The following is a 27,792-nucleotide window of genomic DNA, read 5'->3' on the forward strand; positions in this document are numbered from 1 at the left end:
TGCATGCGTAGCACTATTCAATTGTCTGGGAAGGAAGCTGTAAAGTGAACAGGACTGCTGTAAAGCAGATGGCTGGTGACTAGATAGAAACTGCTTATGCACAGGCCAAAGATACTGCATCAGTGCAACATCCAAGAATGATGTAGCTGCAATCATGTAAGGAGTGCTTGTGATACAAGCAATAGGGGTGTCATCTGATTATTTTGCAATCCTTATGTTACTTGCACTTTTTGAACTGGCCTGGTGTTGCTGGTTAAACCTAGGATATGAGCTTGCAGTGGTGCAAACATAGGTGTACTGGGTGGCAGCTATGTCGGCCTATCCATAGAACCAGGCTTCAGTAGAACGGCAGACTATTGACAAAATGCTTCTACAGCACTTAGTCGGCTGGTTTGCACATAATGCTAACCTAGGGCTTGTCTGGCAGACAATCCAAAAGACCATGGTTTGTTTTCTTATTCCTGGATTGGTTGTTTCCTTCCTCCTTTGCCTGTTTTCTCCCTGTATCCCAAATGCTGTAGTACTAGCATGTAGAGGGGCTGGTCTTTTGGCCACTCTTGCCTACCATCTCTGTAGCCAGGCAAAATAACCCATGAACAACCCATGTTTCTGAGTTCACGTGTAACAACAACTGATGGTTTAAACAACACAGAGTTCACAACGCAACAAAAAAATGGGTTCTTTTTCTGGGTTGATCATGGTTAATATACCATGTTTTATTAGCATGGTCACATTCACACATCACACCAGAATTCAACACCATGTGTTAGTATTATGTGTGAATCGGGACAGTGTATTAGATTTTCAGCCATCACTAACTGAATAAAAGAGTTAAATATAAGAGCAACTCATAATAATGTCTTCCATATATAATACATGTTAAAAAGCTGCATTAACTCAAATCAAGGGTTAATTTGAAATCCTACTTTTACTTTTTATTATTTACAGCAGCGACTGAAGGCAAATGAAGGTGTTTCGTGAGTTACATTCTCATCACTGCATGGCTTTGGGAAAAAACAAAATGAGCTACTCAACATTGATTTTGAAGTGATATAGATCTATATTCCAAGTGATCATAACAAAAATAGAACTTCCAAGCAAAAGGAGTCTAGCAGTGTCACAGAAAGAATAATTATACTTTTTGTCTGAATCATTTCACAGCTCTTCTGTAAAAGAAACTTTTTTTATTTTTAAATGTCCCCTCTAGAAAGAAACCAAGTTTGAAAATTCATCATATTTTGTACAAACTGTAAATACAGGGAGGGGAGAAAATAAAGTCAGATTAAACAACAGCATTTGTCATTGCTGATGCAGAAAGACTGTGATGCCAGATAGGCCCAGCATATGAAATAGCTCCACCACCTGGTTATAGTCAAATTCAGTTACAGAAACTACTTGAACAAATTCATCTCTTGAAGATCACCTCCAGGTATAAACTCCTTGCTTAGGCTCTGTAAAAGTGAATCCAACTTGTACAAGGAATTGCTTTCATGGCTGTCGGGACAGTGAATCATTCCTTTGGATGCCAATAAGATATCAGATGTTTGGATTGTTGGACAACCCGGCATACACTTTGAAAGAGAAAAATCTGAATTACATCCACAGCAAAAGTATCCTTGGAATGTTTACCTAGCGCAGAAGTTGGTCCAGCTTCCTTCAGTGGCTTCCATCCAGCTCACTTGCAGCACCAGCATTTTAGCAACTGTAAAGCTCTAGCACCAGGAAAACGAATAAGAAAATGCTCCGTATAAAGTTTTAGAGTTATCCTTAACATGAATTTCAGGCCACAGCTGAACTAGGCAAAGCTTTTGAAAACAACATTAAATCCAGCTCTTCCCATACACAGGGGACCCACTAGGAGAACGAAACACCCAAAGGTCTAAATTCATAGTTGCATTGTGAGGAGTCCATTTGAAAACTTCAAATCGAAGATCGTGCAATGCTCCTGGTAGCACTTAGGTCACTAGCCTCTTTCTGCTGCACTGAAGCAGGTGTGGCAGGAAAAAAGCTACATTCCCATCCTCTGGTAAAACATTAAGGAAGTCCCGCAGTTCCAGTTCCACAGCAATGACAGCTAACGTTTCTGGATAAAGAAGATACAGAGACCATGTTTAAACACGTTGTCACCAACCCTTACTAAATTTAGCCCCTCAAAATGTTGCGATATTATGCAGAAGTGTGTGTATTTACCTAGCACAAATCATGCCATCTGCACCAAATCCAGTACTTTGATATGTTTCGTCAAAATGCCGGTCTTCTGTAGCACCCACCCATACACCTGAAAACATTTCATTTCGCTGCAAAGCCTCTTGCCCGTCCACAAATCTCCCTGTAATAGCACATTGGCTTACCTTGCAGAGAGGACAGAAGTACAGGATAGTTATACCCAGCATGTCTGGTTCTGCTACAGAGCTCAGGAAGGAGTTTGTTCCACCACAGAGCCTAAGCCGGTCATGCAAAGGGACCAAAAGGTGGGGAAAAAATCAACGAGTGCTATGGCTGAATGAATCCAACCTCTCCACTGCTTAACATAGTGTTTTTTAAAAAGTAACAAATCACAGTAACTGGTGTTTTAAGAGGAGAGTCTTTGTATATGCCAGAATTCCTTTTATATCTAAAGAGTATAACTTGGCATAGTTTCAAAACTTGGTAACAAATGAAAGTGATGCTGGCTCCCTCTAGTGCTATTAAGAGGACAGAGAAAAAGCAAGCCCATGTGATTCAATCATGCAGAATACAGAGCAATGTAAACTGAACCAGGAGAACCTGCATTATTAACTCATGCAATTTAGGTTTGCATACATTTTCTTTATCTCCCCCTTTATTTATCTTCAGGGTAGGGCAAGGAACAATGGAGGATGCTGAAAATGCTGTCCCGGCTCCATTCTAGGGCTCAGACAGACCTGGTGCCCGCCAGGTATTTTGGACAACAGCACCCAGAATTCCTGATCATCAGCCATGCTGACTGGATCAGGTGGGGACTGAAGTCCAAAAGGCACTATGTTGGGGAAGGCTGATCTAAAATTTTACCAGGTATTGCACTTCCAGGCCTACTTCAGCATCCCAGCATAATTTCAAATTCTATACTTGCACAAGATGACTTCAACATGACCTATGTACTTGGTTGTGGATGGAGTGGCAATAATAACCATCAATATCAATACAACATTTACAAGTACTGGATATACGTGCCATTCCAGGATAGCAGGAGTATTATTACTTTGTAATATGAAGTGTGACAAAGAGATCACATGTCTGGGAACCTTGGCTTTGGAAACTGCAGCGGGAAAAGCAATAAAACAGTCTCCTAGGTGTGGGTAGCATCTGCTCCTCAGTATGCCAATTGCACCTTCCCAACAGAAAAAGCCTTTCACACAGTGTTCAGTATAGGCTTTACCTTTGCTCAGGCTTTAAAAAGTATTGGATAGATATGCACTTTAAACAAATGTCTGGGAAACGGAACATATTAAAGGAAGGGCATTTGCCAACACAAACTGCTGTATGTGTCCCCGCCCCCGCCCCCCCGGCAGTGTTTTATTTAAGAGCAAAAACAAAACGAAAGGTTATTAAAGCTCACCTGACATTCATCCTTCAACTCATGCTGAGCATAGGGTATGACTGCTTCGGGGCACCTCTCCAGAAGTTTGTCGATGGTTCTCTCGTACTGTCCTAACTGTGTACTGCAAAGAAGACGGATGCTCAGTCCAGAAATTGTATCTTCTGGAAGGGTTTCCAAGAATGGCAAAATGGAAGGCATATCGAAGGATGGGCCACATAACAGAGACTGAAGGAAAGAGTGAGGGAAACAGACACATTGTATTTGGAATGTAAGACAACGTGGAAAATACAAACAAGGAAAACCAACCTGGATAGGGACTTTCTGAACACACCCACCATTTAAAAAGTTATGCAGATTTCCCCCCCAGCTTTATTATCAGATAAAACAGCTTGGCAGAGCAGGTAAGTCACAAAATATTGAAGCAAATGCAAGTGTGAATTTGTCTTGTTCATATACTACGCTTCAAGTGGCCTTCGCTATTTCCATGTTGATTGCCTCTTTTGGTCTGCTCTACACTGAGACTGGCCAGGTAGCAGCTTTCCCCTTGCACATAATAGTTTCCCTTATTCCCTGCTCTGAAGCATACATGCATGGAATTCAGTCCAATAAGTCAGCCTAAATGAAGCCAAGGGGCTTTATTATCAGATCAATCAGCTTAAAACTGAAGGGTTTGTCTCCAAAGGAGACATCTATTGGAAGCGAGTTTAGGAAGTCTTTGCATTGCAGTGATCTGATGGACCGGGGGTGCTTACGAACATAAGAGCCATACCGGATCAGACCCAGCATCCATCCAGTCCAGCATTCTGTTCACAAAGTGGCCATGGGAAACCCACAAGCAGGACATGAGTGCAACTGCACCCTCCTGCCCATGTTCCCCAGCAACTGGTGTGCATACTGGTGGTAGCACAAAGGTACAGTGCCTTGCATAAGTATTAACCCCTTTGACTTTTTCATATTTTGTTGTGTTACAACCTGGAATTAAACTGGAGTTAATTAGGATTCCTTCTCACTGATGTACACAAAATAGTCCATAATGTCAAGGTGGGGAAAGAATCTACATGTTTTACAAAATGATGTACAAATACAAAACTGAGAGGTCTCGATTAAATAAGTATTCATCCCATATTCACACTCCTAAATAAGTGCTGGTGCAACCAAGTGCCTTCAGAAGCCACATAAATAGTTAAATAGAGTCCAGCTGTGTGCAATTCAAGTGTCACATGATCCGATATAAAATACACCCGTTTCTGGAAGGCCACAGAGTTTGTTGGAGAGCATAGCTAAACAAACAGCATCAAGAAGACCAAGGAACTATCAAAACAAGTCTGGGATCAAGTTCTGGAGAAGCACCAATCAGGGTTGGGTTATAAAAAAAGTATCCCCAATTATGAACATCCCCTGGATCACCATTAACTCCATTATTACAAATTGAAAGAATATGGCATAACCGCGACTCTGCCTAGAGAAGGCTGTCCACCAAAACTCAGGGCCCAGGTAAGGAGACCATTAGTCAGAAAAGCAACCAAGAGGCTAATGGTAACTCTGAAGGAGCTGGAGAGATCCATGGCTCAGATGAGACAACTATCACCTGGCTGCTCCACAAAGCTGGGCTTTATAGAAATAAGGGTGGCTAGAAGAAAGCCATTGCTGAAAAAAACCCATATCAAATCCCATTTGTATTTTGCCAAAAGTCATGTGGTAGACACAGCAAGCACACCAATGAGACCAAAATTGAACTTTCTGGCCTTAGCGTAAAATGCTATGTGTAGTGCAAAGCCAACAGTGCTCATCGCACTGAGAACACCATTTCCACAGCAAAGCATGGTGATAGCAGCACCATGTTGCGGGGATGATTTTCATTGGCAGGGACTGGGAAGCTGGTCACGATTGAGGCAAGGTGAATGGAACCAAATACAGGGCAACTCTATAGGAGAACTTGTTTCAGTCTGTAAGGGATCTGGGGCTGCAGTGGAGGTTCACCTTCCAGCAGGACAATGACCCTAAGCACATTGCCAAAGTTACACTGGAAAGGTTTAAAAACAAGAACCGCCCAGAGAGCTTCGGCTATTGGGCGGTATAAAAATGTAATAAATAAATAAATAAATAAATAAGAACCTGAATGTCTTAGAATGGCCCAGTCAAAGCACAGACCTCAATTCGACTGAGAATCTGTGGCAAGATGTGAAAATTGCTGTTTGCCAATGGTCCCCATCCAACCTGACAGAGCTTGAGCAATTTTGCAAAGAAGAATGGGCAAATATTGCAGGATCCAGATGCGCAAAGCTGGTAGAGATTTACCCCCAAAGACTCACAGCTGTAACTGCTGCCAAAGGTGCTTCTACCGAGTATTGACTCAGGGAGGTGAATACTTTTGCAACCAACAAATGCCAGTTGGTTTTGTTTAGTCAACTTTTGTGCCACAATGAAGTATTTTGCACCTTCAAAGTGTTAAGCATGTTGGGTAAATCAAATGGTAAATGTGCCAATTAACTCTGTTTTAATTCCAGGTTGTAACACAAAAAAATGTGCACGTCAAAGGGTAGATTGAATACTTATGCAAGGGACAATATCAGGACTAGCAGTCAATGACAGCCCTTTCCTCCAGGAATTTGTCTACCCCATTTTAAAGTTATCCAAATTGGTGGCCATCACTACCTCTTGTGAAAAAGTATTCCATAGTTTAACTACGCACTGTGTGAAGTAGTACTTCCTTTTATCTGTCCTGAATCTCCCACCAATCAGCTTCCCAGGATGACCCCGGGTTCCAGTATTAAGAGTTCTAGTATTCATTTACATGCATCAGCCGTTCTTGGAGAAATCTAATTACTCCTCTCGTGCCATAATGATCAAACAAGCATACTTGCGTTCTCCAGGTAGGATATTTTCATTAAAAGTATGGAAGGAACAACCAACTGGTATTTCAAATCAATATTCTATATGACAACCTTGTACTTAAGCAATCATCTGGAAGCCAAAAGCAAGAAGGAACTGCATGTAGGCAATGCATTGGAATTGCATACAGGTGAGTGAGCAAGTTAGCAGAGGGGGCAGCAGAGCACAGATTCCCAGAGGTGGAAGTCCTCTCCTTCTACGTCAAGCTTGGAGGCGGGTCAGAATTCTCAATGCTTCTTCCACCAGCCCCCTGGAAGCTAACCTTTTTTCTTTCTTTTGGCAGGCTCATAACTTTTGTGGACTTATTTACAAAGCTGATATATGAAATGCATTACAACATCTGTGTACATCTCTGACAATTAAAAAACAAACTCTAGCACAATTCTTTTGCTCAGTTATTACAAAGCCAGGTAAGGGGGGGAGCTCTCGCTGTTGGTTAAATGTCATAGTAAGCTCGGCCGTTCCCAACTCCAGATGAGGAAGTTTGCACATCTGCACACCTGCAACAACTCAACACTTGTACCCATGTTTAATGAGACTGACGTGCATTTGCAGAGAAAGAGATGACAATGAAAAAGAAGTTATACCTGCAATTTTGAAAGGTCTTCAGAATTCTTCTGATCAGAAGGAGGGACTAATGACATCATGAATAAAACCCAAGGAAAAATTAGTCCATAATGACCACAAGAATTTATCTGTAAAATACAAAATAAAATGGGATAAGAATAAGCCACCTGCACTTTAAGCACTTTTATGTTGGATTCCAAAGCCCATTTACTGCAATGAAGCACCTCTTATTAAACTGGTCATCTTTACTTGACAGCCAATTGTGTATCTAGAAAAATAGATGGATATTTTCACTATCATTTCTTCAGTTGTCCTCCTTTACTGCCCATAAACATCTCAAAAAGGTGAATATACTAATTTGTTCTCAAATTAGAGAATGAAGAATTATATGAGCCATCGTCTCTCCTGCTTGGTTTAGCAAGGATGCTCTTTGTATTGGTCTTGCCCACATTAGTCGCACAGCACAACCAAAGCTTCTCTTTGTAGCTTTTACTTTTTTAAAAAAACACCCACAACTTTACCAGATCTTCAGTGGTTTTTAGTGGCTTAGTATCAGGCAACCGTTCCTTTGACAGCCTCCAAATATACTGTGTAGCAAGTTTAAAATGCAGCTCCTGAACGACGTCTTCCTGGGCACATGCTACAAGGAGAGCTTCCCAGAAGTCCACTAAGAGCTGGGGGACAGCATCTTCATCCACAGCACTCAGCATCTGATTTCCAAAATATTAAAGGGAAGGAGCTACTCACAAAAGACCATCAAACTGTTAGAAGTTGAGCACAAGCCACTAGCCCTCTGATATACAACAGGTCTCATTCATGCACACAGCCTACATAACAGATTCTCAGAAACGTTAAATACAGTGACATCTCCAGAACCTGCGGTATCCATTTATTTGGAGCAAAACAGAGGGAAAAAGCTAGGTGTGCCCAGAGGCAGGTTCACAAAACGTGTTTTTCAATGTTTGAAGTTCTGACCAACCCCAGGTATGTAATTAAATGAACCACCTTGATGTGTGTACAAGGTAGGTCACTGATATGTCCAGAAACTCCTCCCAGGACAGCAGTATTTCTTCCAGTTTGCGATCACAAAATTTGCTGCTGACCATTAAGTGTGGATCACCTGTTCACATGTTAAGTTCACCTATGAATGCATACCCAAGGATGGTTAGGTAGTTTGCCTAGAGAAAAATACTAATGTGAATAGATAAGGAAGTTATTCCTTTAATTCTGCAGCTGAAAGCAAAGAAACAAGATGTTTGACAGCTATGTTTCTATAGATAATAGTTCCTTTGGTTCTACTCTGCACCAATTAAGAGGGCTACTGAATTAATCATGCTCTTCTCTTGCTGTTTATATAGCTGTATGAGAAGAATAACTTCAACTTTTATATGCACTTTCTGCCCTTTAATTATGTCTAGGGATGGGAAAAGCACCGTTGGTGAAGTTCTAAGTAAACTGTAAACGGGGCTGAAGTGGGCAAAAATGCTAAGCAACTGGCCTTGATGTAGGAGTCTGCTTCTTCAAGTTCAATTTTATTGTTCTCATGTAAAGCCAATACTGAAGCCACGAGGAATCCAGGTCTCGTCTCCCGCAGGTAAACAGCAAGTGCAGTCGGGATAATTTGCCCTTTAATTTGCTGTCTCAGAAGCCTTGGCTCCACAATAAAACCACACACCAGCATCATCTGTAAAGAAAAAAGTGATAGAAGATTTAAATATTGGCTTCTACCATACCATGCTTTGAACGAGGGCTGATTCACACTTTACTTTTGGAACTGTGGCACAAACAAAGCTCATGGCAAAAAGGCATGTCTAGATCATATCCATCTTTACAGGCCAGTGCAGATGCAACATTTCTGACCCATGGAGCAGGCTTTGGGGTGGCACAGAATCATGGAGTTGGAAAGGTCCAATAAGGCCACTGAGTCCAACCCCCCCCACTCAATGCAGGAATCCACCCTAAAGCATACCTGACAGATGGTTGTCCAGCTGCCTCTTGATTGCCTCTAGTGTGGGAGAGTCCACAACCTCCCTAGGTAACTGGTTCCACTGTCCTACTGCTCTAACAGTCAGGAAGTTTTTCCTGATGTCCAGCTGGCTTTTGGCTTCCTGTAACTTGAGCCCATTCTTTTGTGTCCTGCAGTCTGGGATGATCTAGAAGAGATCCCGGCCCTCCTCTGTGTGACAACCTGTGTGTTCCCTTGCCTCTCTCCATGAGCTTTCTCTACTTGATCTAACCATGGTTAACTATTACACTGGCATCAACATCACCCATGGGTTAACTGCTGGGTCGTTTGGCCCATAAACAACCCATCGGTCCAGCTTTGCATGTCAAACTGACAATTTCAGACGAGGTTGTTTATAGTAAAGTAGAAGAGACTTTAATTAACCCATGATTTGCAACGGTGATGTGCAAACTAGCTCAATGTGTGGGAAAGGTGGTTTCTAAGCTGAAGAATAGGAAGGCTGTGTATATCTGAGAGAAAGGTGCTATTGTTCCACAATAAGTCTACCTTCCAGAGAATGCTCAGTTAACACTATCCTAGCTTTCTCTACTCCCTTTTCTCTTTGCACAATGAGAGAAAAGTGCTGTAGAGCAAACACACACACCTACCTTAAGAGGGCTATGACAAATGATATATAGTATGAATGGGAAACAGGATTCCTGCAAGAACTTTTGAGTCCCTCTTTTTACAACCACTGTATGAAGGATCCAACCCTTGACACAAAAATTCGGTTATGTACCAGCAACCTGTACCTCTGCATAGTTGTCCAGTTCATTTTTACATCCATCCCGATCTCCCATTTTCAGGGCCATCAAAGCCTTGGCTAGCGTCACCACAACAGATGGCACAACCGTTTCTACTACTGTTAGATATTCTATCGCCAGTTTAGGACACACGTTTTTCAGGCAAGGGCTGGAGATGACATGGGGCATCTGGTTTGGCTCAGCAAGGCGGAATATTTGGAGCACTTTTGCTGCCAGTTCCTGGTAAAATAAACAGATGCTTAAAATACATTTTGGTCATGCTTTCATTTCCAGTACAAGGCCTCCCTCCACTCATGAATGCTCCATGCCATTTAACCAAAACACTTCCGGGGTACTAATGGAGTAGTACTAATTGCGTTCCCTTAAGAACTACAAATGGCCTCCAGTCTCCTGGCGTTTAGAAAGGGTGTGTGAAGATGCATCTTGCAAATTATGTTGTTTTAGGGTCAGGATGCTCACTGACCTCTAGACTTGGAGGCTGATGGCTATCCTATATAGAGTGGGAAGAGCGGAGGTGATCTGCACTTCTGCGCAACTCCCGCTCTGTGTTTTTGCTTGACGGACTTTTCCACCTGTCTAGTTGGAGCTCTGGAGTGAGAGGGAAGGAAGCCGGGGAGGCCAAAGGATTTTTCGTAAGCTGGCCTCCTCAGTCTCCTCCCCTGCTGCCCCCTTTCCTTCCTTTCAGAGGTTGCTTTTGTGAGCTTGGAAAGGCAGCCGGTGCAGTTGCCCCCATGCTGGCTACGAAGGGGAGAAGGCAGAGAGCTCGGACTCCTGGGTCTGAGTCAGAGCTCCGTCTCCAACCTCAGATCTAGGAATCCAAGCTATCCTATGGTCTTGAGATGGTGTCTAGGGGCCATAGGACTGCTCTCCCCGTGTTTTACTGGCTTTAATGTTCTTGTTTTTCTTGTGTTAGGCTTTTATTGTTTTAAATTGTTGAGCAGGGCCTTGATGGCTTTTTAGTGAATAATGTGGTATACCCTCATTATAAATAAACAAACACAGTAATGAATCCATTTCAAAAACAATTTAAACTGCAGGAACAGGGGAAGCTATTCTTTGGCTCATTTGTGAAACGGATGGAAACTCCCCTCACAACCTTAGAATGCTCTTGCCTTGGGACATCTGCTTCAAATCTGACTTGTCCTGCTTTGTTGGTCCCTGGTTGACAGCTGGTTGGCCATTGTGTGAACAGAGTGCTGGACTAGATGGGCCTTTGGTCTGATCCAGCATGGCTCTTCTTATTTTCTTATGTTCCCCATTTACTTATTAGAATCATAGTTAAGTCAGTCTTTCGGCCACAAATTGCAGTGTGCTACATTTTCACATTGTTAAGAACGCTTTATTTTTGTCCAGCTTTTTCTAAGAACTTCAAAACACTTCCACTATTTCCCTTCGTAATCTCAGTAGAAGAATAGTATTATTATCCCCATCTTATATATTGGGGATGGTGGTGGAGAGGAAAAAGCCTGAGCCCTCTCTGTTCATGAAGCGGTCTCAGATTTCGGTTAGAGCTGCTGCTACAACACCCACCCTAACGTCTAGGTAAAAACAAGTCACCTCTTTTTCGGATAAAGAGCTTATTATTTACAAAATGCACCACTTTTAATGCCTTTTCCTGAAACGATCTGAACATCAATGCAGCTTTTGCTATCTCAGAAAAGGACAGCAAGCAATATAAAATGAAATATAACATGTAACTTTCCACGATTGACAGTCAGAAGCTCCTTTTATAAGGGCCAGTTCAGATGCTACTTTTGGATACTTTTCCCACTCATAAAAGTAATTTATTTCACATGAGGGTCACTTGACATGCCAGCAAAAGGCTTCCTGGCAATGCCTGCCACATTTTTAAAAATATACATCTGGAAGTTGCTTCTGCAAAGATACCAGATCTCTTGATTTACAGTTTACATTGCTCACACAAACAGACTATTGTTGTGAGTGAAAGAAGCAGCTGAACACAACATGTAGGTCATTTCCTATGAATACAGGGAGGAAAAAGCATCCATTGTCTTACTTCACTCAGCTCCTCGTCTATGTCTTCATAAAGGGAATGATGCAAGTAAAATATAAACCCCTTTCCATACTTCTGTGTTTTATCTTCAACCGTTGGATCTACTCGCTTCAGAATTTCAGTCATGGATAGACCAGACATCTTGTAGTAAGGCAGTGCCAAGTGGAAGTCTTTGGTGTCAAATCTGGAAATACAAAGGCCACCTGAAACTACGAAAACCATCATATGCAGATCCATAAAACTTAACGGAAGTGCTTTAGCAAGAAAAGAATTGATTGATAAATATATTGATACGCTGGAACTAAGGTCACGTTGGCAACAGGTCAGTTTTACATGGCAATAGGATAGGTTAATAGTAAACACAGATCCCCACAAGAAACCCATATTTTCCACTAACTAGCAACCAAACTGCTTCTAAAAGCCCACTTGATGTGGGGTGGGGAACGACTTTATGGAGTATTCAAGAACAGAAGCCATGATAAAGGATCACTATGGAAAGCCTTCTCTTTTTAAATTTTAAATGTAAGAATTAAAAAATTCAGTTCAAAGATAGTGACGAACTCCAGCCATCACACCTTCTCTTAACATTGCTCACCCCAAAACTCAACACACTCGCTCAAGACCTGGTGTGTATCACCGAGACCTTGGTGGATGAGCTGGGCGGAATAGATCTGTCTCAGCTTTGTCCACCTGGGTACTCAGTGCAGCACCAGTCCAGATTGGAGGGCCGGGGGGGTGGGGTGGGGAGAGGAGTGGCCATCATCCACAAGGATTCCATCTTTCTCACAAGGAAGCCCATCTGTCCTAGTGCCAGTTTTGAGGCTTTGTACCTTGTCCTGGGCCAAAGAGACAGAACAGGTATGCTGCTGGTGTACCGCCCACCCCGCTGCCCAGAAGTTTCCCTGCCCGAGCTGGCGGGGTGGTCTTGGAGTTGGTGTTGGAAAACCCAAAGACTGTAGTTCTGGGGGATTTCAATATCCATGCTGAGGCTATCCTGACAGGGCCCGCTCGGGACTTCATGGCTACCGTGACAACCATGGGGCTGTCTCAGTACATCATTGGCCCAACACATGTGGCAGGACATAACCTTGATCTGGTTTTCACTGTTGGTTGGATGGGGTATGATCTTGTTTTGGGTGTGTGTGTTCAACAATCCCGTTGTCATGGACAGATCATTTCCTTGTGAAATTTGGGTTGCCAGTAGCAGATCCTCCCTGCAGGGGTGGGGGACCCATTAAGATGGTCTGCCCCCGGAGACTTATGGAATCTGAAGGATTCCTGAATGCTCTGGGGGATTTTCCGGCTGATAGGGCTGGTGATTCGGTCAAGGCCTTGGTCTCACTATGGAATTGTGAGATGGGAAAGGCCATTGATACAATCGCTCCCGAGCACCCACTCCGGTGCTGTGGAGCTCGTAATTCACCTTGGTTTACAGAAGATCTACGGGCAATGAAACAGGCTGGATGACAGCTAGAGTGCAGGTGGCGTCGGTCTCGGAGTGAGTATGATTGAAAATCAGCGAAGACTCCTCGTTGTGCCTATTACGCAGCAGTGAGGATGGCAAAAAAAATCTTACTATGCCTCCTCAATTTCATCCTCAAAATGCTGCCCAGCAGAATTATTCCGGGTGGTGAAGAGCCTGTTGGGAGGAGGCTCGGGCTCTGGGAAACCAGAACTGGAACCCTCGGTAACCTGCTGTGATAAATTTGCTAGGCGCTTCGAGGAGAAAGTTGCTCGTACTTGCTTGGAACTTGATGCCACAGTTATCACAGAATCTGGGGAGGTGTACAGGGCCCCATAAAATCATGTTTTTTTAGGATCAGTTTCAGTTGTTGCAGGCTGATGATGTGGACAAGATGCTTGAATCGGTCCATCCCACTACATGTAAGCTTGACCTTTGCCCATCCTGGCTAATTCGATCTAGCAGAGGTGGATTGGCTGGGTGGGTCCAGGGAGTGGTAAATGGCTCCCTCTGTCAGGGAGTGGTGCCTGCTGCCTTGAAAGAGGCCATGGTGCGCCCTCTCCTGAAGAGGCCCTCCATGGACCCAGAGGTATGTGAGAACTACCGCCCTAGTGCAAAATGCAGCAGCTAGACTGCTGGCAGGTACATCTTACAGAGCCCACATAACACCGGTTTTAAAGGAACTGCACTGGCTGCCTATAAGCTTCCGGTCGGAATTTGAGGTGTTGGTAATGATGTTTAAAGCCCTAAACGGCTTGGGACCTCGATACTTGAGGGAGCGACTCTCCTTATATATGCCTGCCTGAGAGTTGAGATCTGTTGGAGGAGCTCTTCTCCGCATCTCACCAATGCAACATATACGTTATGATGGGACAAGGAAGAGGGCTTTCTCTGTGGTGGCAACCCGACTGTGGAATGCCCTCCCCTGGGAGGCCCGATTGGCGCCAACGTTGATTTCATTTTGACACCATGTAAAAACATGGCTTTTTAATAAAGCCTTTGATGGTTAAACTCACTGGCACATTGTTTTAACTGCATCTATTGCTTTTAAATTATATATTGTTTTAACTTGGATCATGGTTTGTTTTTAACTGTGTATAATTATTGTTTTATACTGTATGTTTTTATCTGTATGCCGCCTTGAGATCTTAGTGATATAGGGCGGGATATAAATATTATATATAAATAAATAAATAAATAAATAAATAAATAAGACAGAGAGGCATGAACACAGACACTAAGAGGAAAAGAAAAGAAGACAAGGTGATAGTGGTGTGAAAGCAAGAACCCTGCTAGACTAAGTATGGAGACTCTTAAATGTGAGTATTGGTATCTTTGCACACAAAATCCAAACCTGCTGTAACAGTCGCCTAGGAGAGCACAGCTTTCCCGGAATGCTGCTAGGAGGTCTTCCTTATCTTCCGATTCCTGCAGAACAGGGTCCATTAAGGCTGATCTGAGTAATAAGTGGGCCTCACTTAAAAGGTGGATGCAACTCTCAGTTCTTGCATTTTCGTATGTTTTGCTGTATTCTACCTAGGGCAAAAATAGGGCACACCATCATGGAAGGGAAAAACCCCCCACATTGGAAACATATGTGAACGTAATATATACTGGGACCAGGATATCTAACTGCAGTTACTCAGTTACTATAAGGGTGCAGCCCTATGCATGCTTAGATGGAAAAAAAGTCCTACAACTCCCATCATCCCCAGCTGCATGCAAGGAAGGGTGCATTGAAACCATCTTCTTCCATCATATCCACTGAAGACACTTTGAACAGGTTAGTAAGAGGGAACGTTTGTTTAGTTGGTGCAATAGCCAGCTGCACTGCAGAGGGATGCTTAAACCAGGAGGTAAAATCCACGTTTCCCCTCCCTAAGATTAGTTCTGGTATATTATACATGCTAGGGATTGCCCTTTCTTAGCAGGGGGAGTGCTTTGCATGGGACCAATCTGGAGTCCAAACCCCACCATTACAAGGCTCCTACTTTCTCCACTCAAGACCAGGTAAGGCAGCACTAACCTGATAGTCTCAGGGTTGAGAGAAATAGCTATCGGGTCATCAGTACCCAAGTTTTCTCAATTTTCCTGAGCTGAAAATAGCCAGGTAAGTTCCTGCACTGGGATTTCTGGTGATTTCCCTAATCCTCCAGGGCAAGGATCAGAACCTCAAGCTCAGGGCCCCAATCCAGCCTTCCTGGTATTCCCCAGATGGTCAGACTTCCTCTCATGTAACTCCACCCTCTTTCCTCTTATTTGATCCTTCCCAAACTGCTTTTTTGCATTTCCCCCTCCATTCTCAAAGGTTGAAATGTCTTTCCTAAGGTTTAAGTTAGTAAGAGCTTTAAGATCAGATATGCTGGTATATTTTGGTCCAACCTTAAAGAGGAGAAAGGTGGAGCTCTCTCCCTTAGAGGGATGTTACCTTCTGGCTTAAACATTGCTCAGTAATGTAACTCTGGCCATTGCCCCAAATAAACACATTGCCTATGCCTGCAGTAAATCAATGAAACAAAAGCGAAGTAATACAATACCATTTCCCGATAAAGTTGGAGAGTTGAAGCTGTGTTTACAATATAGAGATTCCAGCCAGGCTCAGATTCCGAAGGAACCTTGGGTTTGATGGCATCAGCTTTTCGGGAGCTGAAAGAAAGGTGATGTATGTATATGGGAATACTTAATCCACAATTGCAGCTTGGGTATTTGCAGCTCTTCTAGAGTGTCAGGGTTCCTTCTGTGACCTGAACTCCCTGAGCACCTCTTTAAGAGTCCCACTTTCTTTCTCTTTGCTTTCCCCTTCCCTATAATGTGGGGTTTAAGCTGTAGATGTGGGGTGAGTGACACTTCAGACACTTGTGGCTTAACACAAGTTTAATAGTAAAGTAAACAAATTACAGCTAAAGGTATTTAGTCAATAGAGCTGAGTGATACAAAGGCATTAAAAGAAAATAAAAGTTGCAAAACTGCAAGTTCCTTTAGCCTAAGCTGTTTCTTTCTGCTCGTTCCATAAACTCTGGTCTTTCTCTGGCTCTAATCTGTTTCCTGGCTGGCTGGCTCATTCTTTTCTATGCTCTTCCCTCAAAACATAAAAGTCAAATTTCCACTTTTGAGAAAATGAAACTTGACTGGAGAAATGAAACTACTCCTTTTGGGGATACCCCCTCCCAACAGAAAACTCCAGGCCTCTAGGCCTTGCTTCGGTAGGCCTCAAACCTTCACAGAATGCTTTCTAGAATAGTGGAAGGTTGGGAGCACATACTCCAAACAAGACCAAGGCTATCTCGTCCCAACCTGGCTCAGGCCCAGACATGCCACAAACCTGCCTCCTCCCAAGCAGGGAAATGGCTGCACTTACAGCAGTCTCCGGGAAGGTTTTTTCCTCTCTGTAATGTCTTCGCTATCTGCTTTTGTCAAAATTATGACATGGTTCTTGAAGTGAGAGATCGCCTTCAGCCCTATGAAAAGCTGCATTCTCAAGGCACAGACATTCAGTGACACAGGTGGACAAGCCTGCAAAGAAGCCGTTAATATTTCTTTAGTGGGTTGAGTTAAACCTTCAAGCATCTTTTTGGGCAATTGTCTTGATTGGCTTACACCAGAAGCAGGCAACCTGGTTCCGTCCAGAAGACCCAGCCAGTATGGCCAATGGTCAGGGATGATGGGAGTTGTAATCCAACATATCTGGTGGCACCAGGTGGCCTACCCCTGACTTATAGTACCTTCCTGAATTCTGTCACCCTCCCTTTGGACTATCAGTTATTTAACCGGCAGGCAACGCAAGCTCCAAAACACCCTGTTGTTACACGTATGTCTACTTTGCTGGGATTTAGAGCTGCAGTGCAAGGAAAGTACTGGATTCTTAAACAATTGAGGGCTGGTTCACACAAGACTAGCAATACATATAAGATAGGGGGAAAAAAGGTTGCTAGCGTGGTAATCAGTGGTGTAGTGGAGTCAGGCTTCACAGGAATGAAGCACCAGCCCCTTTTTATTAGCAGAGATGCATTCCCTACTTCAGCTGAGCTGCACTTCTCACAACAGCTGTGGGGAAATGAATTCTCCCAGCAATAATATATTGTACCTTGTTGTAAGGCAAAGTATTTTGGGATGGCTTGGTCTTGAATAGGAAATTATTATTAGCTTAACAAAAGACCTGCTCCTGGCGGATGAAAACACCTAGAACTGGTTTACTGATATCGATCAAAACAGCGGCCTGCAATTTTGGATTCTCTATGGGGTCTGCCATGATGAGTGCCTGCACTTAAAAAATGTACCACTACACCACTGATGGTAATGTGGTAGTGTGGTAATACGATTTCCAGACTGTGATCATGGCCATCCCTGCTGGTGCAGTGCTATATTTCTCCGCCTGAGCGTGATCCCAAGACACACATGCAGTGAGGAAGAAACAGCGTAAGGGATGCAGTTTCACATTCCCAGGGAGACTGTATTTCAAAGGCTACAACATATGCACAGCACACATAATGTAAATAGTCTTTATGAAACAGAGGTGCTAACTAGCTGGTGTCTCTGCTTGGTGGAATTGTTCAGACAATATTTGTTATGCAATATTGAGCAGTGGTGTTTTGAACCTCTTTCAGCACATGGGCCAAATTCCATTCCAGAGTCCACGGCTGGGTGGGGCCTAAGGTAAAGGGGCGGGGCCAAACTTTAGCTCACAGTTCTTCCTGACAGTAAGGAAGCCTCAGGAGGAGCATTTCAGCCTTGCAGAACGGGAAGCTGCACAAAAGCCAGGAACCCACCACACAATTGGTGGTCAGGGGATAGGGGATGGCTGTCTGGGGAACCCCGGAGGAACACAATGGGACCCCAGGAGAGCAGGATACCGCACACTGAAACTCCAAGGAATTTGGACAAAGTTTGGGATAGGCTTTAAGAACCTGATTCTATGATGTGACTGTTAAGATGCCTTCAGAGTTCATGTGGACCCCAGGATGGTATAAATCACCATGGGCAAAATGTAAGCATTTAGTATTGCCAGCTCAGTTTAAGGCTTACTTGCTGGGTCCATTTGCAAAGGTATCCCCCCCCCACTTCTATAGCACTCCCCGCTCCCCAAATTTCATCCCAACAGATGAAAGCATCATCTGAACAGGTACTGAATAGGAGGTGAGTCATTTGCCATCACTTTGCAATTACGCAGACGTGAATTTATGCAGGATTTTTTTTTAAAATCAGGCTTAGAATCTGATTTCAGGGTCAAATCAGTGCACCTTCAGTGTTGTGTCGATGTACGGATCTTCATCACGAGCAGCTGCTGCGCTGCATCTTACGGTGAAGCACTGCAGGTTGTTGCTAAGGGAGGAAGGGAGAAAGAGCATTTCGATAGGTTAGTATAAACTTTATGACCAAGGTTCTGTGCAGATCGATGCTGTGACACGGATATGCTCCTTGAAGCCCTCGGCCGCCACATATCCTAGCCATGGCTGGAGGGCAGAAGTTGCCCAGCTCTGAACCTTCTGGCAGAGCTGCTACAGCCAGGAGCAGAAGCTACAGCAATCTCTGGCTTGGAGCTGCAAGCTTCACGTGCTTCAATTTCTCAGAGGGTGCTGGTAAATGAGAGCTGCCAGGGGGGCACAGTGGCCAACAATGCCGTGTTGCCACCAGTCATTATTTATTTAATTTGCACCCCACCTTTCCACCAAGAAAAGGCCACTCAAGGCAGCTAACTATCATAGGAACTAAAAAAAAATTAAAATAGAAACTTGGTGAAAACATTACTAAAACAAATACATTAAAAACACAGTTAAAAACACAACGCATTCAGCCCAATAGGCCTGCTTACATGCCAATGTTTGAATAAAAACATATTTGCTTGTTGACAGAAAGACAGCAGAGAGGGAGAGGTCCTAATCTCCATCGGCAGGGCATTCCACAGCCAGGGAGCGGCCACTGAGTAGGCCCTCTTTCACATCGCCACCAAACATGCTTCTGAAGGCAGCAGGAAAGAGAGAAGCGCTTCCCCCAAACATCTTAAAACCAAGGCAGGCCTGTTTGGGGAAGTCGTTCTTTCAGTAGCCCTGTCCCAAGCCGTAGAAGATTTTATAGGTCATAATCAGCACTTTGAATTCAAGGCATTCTGCACCGAATCCCAACATTTTTCCTTGGTTGAACTACTTGCAGAACTGTTAGTATAGTTCAGAAAAGCCCACAAAATGAGAGATGCAATGCAAAGTGCAATCGTTATGAATAGGGGGCACAGTCCAGAGAGCCTTCGATATATCTATGGGGCTGGGGGTAGTATTCCTGGCCTCCATCTTCCTCCCCCAAAGCAGACCCCTTTGCCCCTTTCCTCGTGCTGCACTGTGGTTTGAGAGTATTTGAAGAAGCCTCCTGCATGCACAGAGGAACTGAAAATAAAGACGGTTTTGCTGCCGGAACAACTTTTTAAGGCAGGTCAGCCATGCTCAAGCCTCCAGCACAATGCACTGTTGGCGGGACCTTTTGATCCTTAAGGGGGTGGAAAGGAGAAGGCAAACTTCAGGGACACAAAGAAAATACCTTGTGATGACATGTAGGAATTGAGGGGTGAGAACCGCCTGCTGGGATCTTTCTGAATATTGGTATGTAGAAATCAATTCTATCAAGTTACCACCAACTGTGTAGAGGTATCCAACGTGAGGCAAGGAGAAAAAGCAGAACAGGCTCAGTAGTTCTTGCTTAGTTGAATTCCCTCTGTCAGAATTCCCTAGATGAACGAAGAAGACGCCATGTACTATAAACGTAGGCTGCAATCCTAAACACACTTACTAGGGAGCCAGTCCCATTAGGACTCAACAAGATTTACTTTTGAGTAAACACGCACAGGATCGAGCTGCAAATCTAAAGCAATTTGCTCCAAGGGTACTTCCTGGTTGGGGGCTCCTATCACTAATAACCAAAGGGCATTGTGTAGCTATTCCGTTTTTGCTTCCTCAAAGGATTTTTTCTTTTAAGAAAAAAAAAAGTAGCAGGAAAACACAGGAGGGTAACAAGTTGGAGATGATGTTGCCAGGACCCTCCTGAAAAATTCTACGAATGAGGCAGTGTGATTGCATAGTAAAAGCCTTGTCTGGAAGCATCCGTATTTTCCATTCAGTTCATATTCAATTTCTTTTCCTGACCGCAAAAGAGAGCTCGAAAATTCCCTAGGACAGGAAGAGAGTCAACTCACTGTCCAGGTTCACACACAACACAAAGCCATGGTTTTGGTTGTTGAATTCTGAGTTGTCATGATGAATGAATGTGGCTGCACTAACAAACCAGGGTTTGTTAACCACACACACACACAAACAACAACCCAGAAAGAGAACCTACAGTTTGTTGTTGGGTTGTGAACGCTCTAAAACATGGGCTGTCACAAACCTGGTTTGAATGATAAAACAGTCCACTGTGGCTTATTTATTTATTTAAACGATGGTGGACTGTGCTATGGATGGGTGGCCATTTAGAATATTCAAAAACTGTCTGCAGCTTATTGTGTTGTGCGAACCCAGGGGCTATGCAAGGGTTAAACATGCACACCCTTTTCACAGTGTCTCTTCCCATCCCTTACTCCCATTAAATAAACAACAATTAAATCTAATAGGTCCCTTTGCATTCTATTTCTCCCCCCCCCGATATTGCTATGTTTTACCCCAAAGCAGTGCCTTAAAAAAGAAAAAAAAAGATAGATTACCAAAAAATTTTTTTAAAAAATTGAGAAGACAATAGAATACTGTTAAGGTGATGCAATAGAACTTTTTATCAAAGTCACTATAATCCATAATTCAAGATGAAAGATTTCTACTTTCCTACTAACATTTAGGGTGCAATTGTATGCATGTTTAGACAGAAAAGGCCTAAAACTCCCAGCATGCCCCAGTTTCTGTACAAACATGACTAAGACTGAGCCTTCAGACAGCCAAATCTAAGAATTCCCAACAGAAAGCATTTTAAAGATTTATTTCTGTCCTTTGAAATTATATCAAATTACAGTTTGCTTACTATTCTTATAACATTATGAGTAATTAATTTAAAAGCAGTATGACTTTTACAACCACAATTCTTATGTCAGAGAAGTTAAAATATGCTACAAGTTTATGCTTTGAACTGATGTGTTCATGGCAAATTCTATATCTTACATTAATGTAATATCAATCGAAATACAGCTGTCTTCTCCTACATCTTCCATAACACCATTGTACATTCATAAACATACCTGTTTCATACATTGGTAGCAGCTGAAGAGAGTGCAGTTTGGCATCTTCACCACAGAAGAGAAATGCAGACATATCTAGAGCAAAACGTCTAGAAAGAAATGGGATAAATGAAAAGATGTCCAGTCAACCTACAGGCCTCCATCCAGAGTAGCACGCCACAAGAGACATGTGAGAAATAGGGCTTCAGCATTTCCCACCCTGCTCCTCCTTCATGCTCCTCCATGTGCTCACAGACATTCGTACATAAAGAAGCTCACTGGATCAAGCCCATAAGTTGTGTTGATGTGACCCATTACATTCATACTCTACAGTGGACCCAATGGTTTGCATTTCCACAGTGCAAATGGCCTCTCATGACTGATGCCAACATACTGTGTTCTGTACCTTCCCCAATCAAGATATACTCTCACATAACCCCTATGTTAAAATAACAACACTGGTTGCCTATTAGCTACCGAGTCATGTACAAGGTTATATTGTTATCATGTAAAGCCCTAAACAACTTGGGACCAGGATACCTAACAGGCTGCTTTCCCTTATACCTATATACATCCAGGTCAATTTAAGATCTTCAGTGGAGGCCTTGCTGGTCATTCTGAAATGAACAGAATGTTGCCATGAAGAACTTTGATGGTGGGCCTTCTCTGTAGCGGCACCCACTATCTGTAAAACTCGCCTTCATGCAGTTCAAGAGGCAGAAAATGTAACATTTTTTAGAAGCCCTGAAAACACACCTTTTCACACAGGCTTTCCCTGGGCTGTAACTGCTGCTGGGTTTTACTTTCCTTTTATGTGCTACTAGTAAACTGCTAAAAGTTTTATAGTCTCTTATATTAGGACTTCCATATATGGTGAAACTAACTTCTTTGATTCTGACATGTTAGGCTGGGCAAAAGATAAATCTTTAAAATACAGTCTCTGTTCCAAACCAAAGTGGAACCACTGTTAACACTCTAGTATATCCATGTATGATATATATTGCATGACTACATTTCCATTTCCAATAAAATACAATGTTTGTTACCTGTAGAGGACATATCGCATTTGGAAATTCGAATCTTCACTGACTAAGCCTGTAGACTCCAGAGTAACTGTTATCCCACACTGTCTACTTTGCTCCCCAAGGAGCTCCATGGGTTGCTGACAGATAACAAAGTCATCTGACTCAAACTGAGCTAAATCAGCTTCCGCTTTTACACCTTTAATAAACAAATAAAAAACATGAGTGTCAGTTTTACAAAACTGACCAAAAAGAAAAAAGGATCACAAAGCTATAGAATGTTTAGTCTACTATGGTGTAAGATTTAAACGTTTAAATGAGTGCTAGCAGTAAAATGAATTGTAGGCCTATCTCAATATCTATCTTTCACGAGCCATTTTTAAATGTTAAAACACTGGAACATTTAACTCAGAAGCCTCAGAACTACGTTGAGCAACATATTAAAAAAGAGCCATGAAACATCTCGAGCTAAAAGTGGCTGGTTGTATGTCTTGGCAAGTCAGAGGTTGTTTTTTTTTTTTTAAAGCATGAGTTACCATGACCCAGGGACATTGCTAGGCTTGGGCCCATGAGGCCCAGCCACAAATCTATTTCTCAGCGTCCCCTATTTTTTCCCCAGAGCCCTGAGTGGCCGCTGACATAGGGTGACCATATACTGTATAAAGGACAGGGCTCCCGCAGCTTTAACTGTTGTGATGAGGGTATTTCACCAGGTGCTGCATGCATGCAAATGACACCTGCTGAAATTCCCTTTTCTATACAACTGTTAAAGATATAGGAGCCTGGTCCTCCTTTCCATAGGGTCAGCCTACACAGATGCCAACAACAGTTTTTATTTTGTTCTTATCTTAATTACCAGTTTTCAGGAGGGATTGCAGCTGGGGAAGAAAGGGTTAACTTTCCCCACCCCATATGTTGCAACACCCCCCCACCCCCAATCTCTACCTGAATGTCATGGCAATTAAGCTTGGGGGGGGGGGGGTTCAGTCCGTTTGAGATGATCTGGGGCAGGGTTCAAATTAATTGAATGTATTTGATTTGAGATTATTTGGATGAGAAGTCAATTGGCTGGCTTTGTACCCCATAAAATTTAAATCCTAGTAATTATTTCTACATTTGCATCAAGATATACAGATTTTATATTGATTTGCATCCTATGGCCCTTAATCCTTTAAGTGTGTAGCAACACTCCTACCATGAACTTGCCAGCATACTAGTTCATGTGGCTTGATCACTCCTGCTTGGCTCCTCCTGCCAGCAGGAGCAGCTCAAAAATCTGGGTTCTACCTCTGGTTTGTCCAGAGAGAGGGAAGCCAGAGAAATGGGTTCAGCTGTCACACTAAACTAAACAATGCAGGAGGAGCCATGTGGGAACAATCAAGCTACATGAACTAGCATGCTGCCTTGCTAACTGGGATCCAGAGATTTTAAATGCCATACTAACCTTCATTGATAAACTTTTCAGGAACTCGAGATTCATAAGTGTGCCATCTACTATTAGCAGCCACTTCCTCACCAGTTTCCAGCTTGAGGATTAGGACTTCTAGCTCAACCGTTATGGCTACATACCCAGCACAAAATGCAACTTCTGCCGGGGTGAAGTTCTCTATGTGCAAAATTAAGGTGCGTTCGAAGTCCAGCACGGTCACATCCCGACTCACTGCCACATGCTTCAAGCAGAACAAGATCAGCTTATTCTTGCAACCAACCAAGAGGTCTCCCGTCAAAGGGCAACACGAAAAGCACAAGGGAGGGTCTGAAAGAGGTAGTTCTATAATGGACATTTGGTCTTTAGACGCTTCAGTACAGGATGCTTCCAGGTTATGGCCCACCATCCGCACACACACGCGCGTGCTCTCCGTTGACAAGCATCGCCAGTTAACGTACACTCGTAAGAAGAGGGCCTTGTTTTTCTCCTCAATAGCAGCAACGTAGTCTCCTGAAAAATAAGAGGCTATTTTGAAAAATTGTACAGGAAAAATTGCACAGGAAAAATTGTAAACCAGTGGTGTTGAATTGAAGGCCAAATCTGGCTCACCTGGGTTTTAAATTTGGCTCACCTGGGGTTCCCCAGACAGCAACCCTCCGGTTCCCCTGGTCCAACCCTCTTTCTCCCAAGCATTTGGTGGTTTCTCAGATTCCACCTGCACTATTCTAAAAGGTTGAAATGCCAAGGCCTAATCTATACCAAGCAGGATATTGTACTATGAAAGCGGTTTATAAAAGGCAGGAGCCACACTACTGCTTTATAACGGTACTGAAGTGCACTGACGACTGTTGGGGCCCATGTCACATACCATATACCGCTTTCATACCACTTTCCTAGTGTTATATCCTGCTTGGTGTAGATGTGTCATGGGCCCCAACAGTTGTCAGTGAACTTCAGTACTGCTATAAAGCAGCGGTGTGGCTCCTGCCTTTTATATATCACTTTCATGGTGGCATATCCTGCTTGGTGTAGAACAGCCCTTAGATACTGTAAGAGCCTTAAGATAAAATATGTTGGCATTCCGGCCATGCTCCCCAGAGAGCTCCTCCAAAACTAAATTCGGCTTGTGGGCTAAGAGACATTCAATGCTCCTTTTGGAGACCATACGTAACAAGAGAAGGTTCCATGCTGAAACTACAATTTTGTTTCTAAGATGTGTACTTCTTAAATTAGGTGAAAACTCTATCGGAAGCACATGGGAAATAAGAAACAGTGCCACAGCAGTTTATGTTCTTGTATTTGTAATAGTTATAAGGACTTTTTCTTTTAATGTCCTGATTTACCACATGGGGATCACATGCACAACAAAGGCCTCTATGTTTACACAAACCTACTTACAGTTGCTATTCATTCTTTTGGACTTTTTCGATATTTCAAGCAAGTATCAGCCACAACGCAAAGAGTTTCTTCATTTTTATAGATCAGGGCTGCAGGGAAGGTCTTGGGGGCCCACATTCCAGTGGTGGGAGGGACTGAAAGCAAAGATTACCTACTAAGGTGGTACCTGCCAGTTACCAGTCTTTGGAAGAACTTGCAGTAAAGATAATTAATTTTTAAAAACAATTCTGCAACCCCATTAATTAGGTACTAATTGTTTTTGGCCAAGCAGAAGATTGTAAAGTAAGGGCGTAATCCTATGCATATTTAGACTGGCTGGAGAATGCTTAGGAGCTGTAGGACTTTTTTCTGTCTAAACATGCATAGGATTGCACCTTAGCTGTCTTTTCCTGCTTACAATCTCAACAACCAAGTTTACTCAGAACCTCCAGTACATTCAACTGGCTTCATTATTTACCCTCTTTACATTCCTGACCATCGACATCCAAGATTTTGTAATCCACCCAGAGAGCTTTGGCTATTGAGCAGTATAAAAATGCAATAAACAATAATTAAAAAATTAGAGTTACCTTCTTAAGCACAATTCCAAAACCCTTATTAGTGTAATAATAACTTCATTAGGCCTACATACGATCACCCAAACAAACCCAAAATAAAACTGCAAGCTTTTGTGATCTCTAGATCTCTTTATCAGACAAGATGTTATAAAACCAGTTTGGGGGAGGGAAGGAGAAAAACATTTGATTTGTTGGCAAAGTCAACAGATTGCTGCTTTTACTTTTTGTTTACTGTTTTTACTGTGTTTTTATTGCTTTTTGAGACCATATCAGGTTTTATTATTGTACACTATCTTGGGAGGGCTTCTGTCCCAAAAGGTGACCCAAAAATATTTAAAATAAATAAATAAATCACAGTGCCTGCATGTGCTGAGACCCAAGACAGAATGGGGGAGGTGTCTGCAGACATTCAAATTAGATTCAGCAGGTCATGCGATGGCTACAGGTAGGACCTGCAGTATCTCCAAGGGCTGCTAGGAATAAGAAGAGGGCAATGCTGGATCCTGTATTTTTGAAAATATGAACCTGAGCTGTTCTCTGTCCTGGCTAAAGGACATGGGCTCCTTTTACTGGTGAACCATAGAGAGAGATAGGAAGTCTAAAGCATAGTTAATATGAAGTAAGACCCTGGATATTCAAGAGGATCTACACTACTGCTTTATAGTGGAATAGTGCACTGGTAACTGTTGGGGAACATTACACATTCCATATAATGCTTTCAGAGTGTCATTTCCTGATTTTTATTCCACATTATCCAAAATACTTTAACAAATGTCATTGTGCGTCCTACAAGGTATAAACACGCAAGAGGGATATAGCATTATCATGATGGGATTGTAATAATTATTATTATTATTTATTGCATTTTTATACCGCCCAATAGCCGAAGCTCCCTGGGCGGTTCACAAAAACTAAAACAATTCAAAGTGTAAAACAAACAGTATAAAAACATGATATAAAATACACATTAAAACGAATTAAAACATACCATAGATGATTAAAACATCCTGAAAACATTCTAAAATTTCACTGGCTAAATTTGACAAAAGGTATAGATCATACCCAGGGCTCAAATTAAACTTACTGGGTGAACCCACCTCACAGGGCTGTTGTGAGGATAAACTGAGGTGTGTGTGTGTGTGTGTGTGTGTGTGTGTGTGTGTGTGTGTGTGAGAACGTCATCTGAGCAACTTTCAGCCTAGCTCAGATTTCCCCAAACAGGTACCGATCTATACCATGTGTCATAACCATACAATCCCATCATGGTGAGGCTATATCTCTCTCTTGCGCGTTTATAGCTCCTACCACACACAATGACATTGTGGTAGTTTGGATAAATATGGAATAAAAAGCAGGAAACAACGCTAGAAACGTGGCATACGGAATACCGAATGTGTCCCAACAGTTATCAATGCACTTCAATACCGATAAAAAGCACTAGTGTAGGACTACAACTCCCAGCAAGCATGGCTGGCAGATGCTGGGAATTGGAATTGTAGTCCGACACAACATGAGGGCACCAGGTAGGGGAAGGCTGCTTGAGCCCATAAGGAAGAAGGTGGAGGGCGAGAAACACGCAACGAGTAGATACAGTGGTCCCCACCCCCCGGTGCTGGATTCGCCGGCGGCCGGCTTGTAACTCACCCGCTTCGGCGTACGCCATGCGCAGCAGCCGGCCCAGAGTATTGAAAGAGCCGAGCGGCTCGCAGAGCTCCGACCGGCCGGCGGCAAACACCTCCACCTTGCAGGCGCCCGGGGCGCAGGCCACCAAGAGCGCATCCCGCCCGCAGCAGAAGACCGCCGGCTCCTGCCGCGTGGGCACCACCTGCTGCGAGCCGAACGGGTGCAAGTTGTAGAGCTGCACCATGGTCCCCGCTGGGCCTGGCGCCGCCGGGGCCCCCGAACCAGACCGCTTCGCCTCCAGTCGCGGCTGCTGCCACA

General features: G+C 43.2%; 2 protein-coding genes across 4 annotated transcripts in view; one reads left to right on the forward strand and one right to left on the reverse strand.

Annotated features, from left to right (window-relative positions):
* Positions 1–1,018, forward strand: part of CP (ceruloplasmin) — a 36,801-nt gene extending 35,783 nt beyond the window's left edge. Inside the window, exon 19 of one of the 2 annotated variants that reach the window (XM_063132079.1) lies at positions 949–1,018. In XM_063132079.1, the coding sequence (XP_062988149.1) occupies positions 949–958 (10 nt within the window). In that variant the 3' untranslated portion in view covers positions 959–1,018. The remainder of the gene's footprint in view (positions 1–948) is intronic. The other variant, XM_063132080.1, reaches the window with a different exon arrangement.
* On the reverse strand, positions 914–27,727 carry HPS3 (HPS3 biogenesis of lysosomal organelles complex 2 subunit 1). Of its 2 annotated transcripts, none has more exons than XM_063132081.1 (17): positions 27,496–27,727; positions 23,912–24,406; positions 22,492–22,666; positions 21,467–21,555; positions 19,789–19,975; positions 18,501–18,582; positions 16,622–16,776; positions 15,801–15,909; positions 14,618–14,799; positions 11,805–11,985; positions 9,776–10,006; positions 8,517–8,702; positions 7,540–7,728; positions 7,039–7,146; positions 3,578–3,784; positions 2,352–2,442; positions 914–2,083 (listed from the first exon to the last, which is right to left on the reverse strand). In XM_063132081.1, exons 1-17 carry the CDS (start codon positions 27,716–27,718, stop codon positions 1,956–1,958), a joined length of 3,018 nt encoding a protein of 1,005 aa, XP_062988151.1. In that variant the 5' UTR covers positions 27,719–27,727; the 3' UTR covers positions 914–1,955. The 2 variants fall into 2 exon arrangements, with proteins under 2 accessions (XP_062988151.1, XP_062988152.1); XM_063132082.1 differs by lacking the exon at positions 27,496–27,727 and adding an exon at positions 25,295–25,334.
* Positions 27,728–27,792: the final 65 nt, after the last annotated feature.

This window comes from Elgaria multicarinata, chromosome 8, assembly GCF_023053635.1.
Source record: "Elgaria multicarinata webbii isolate HBS135686 ecotype San Diego chromosome 8, rElgMul1.1.pri, whole genome shotgun sequence".
Lineage (NCBI taxonomy): Eukaryota > Metazoa > Chordata > Lepidosauria > Squamata > Anguidae > Elgaria > Elgaria multicarinata.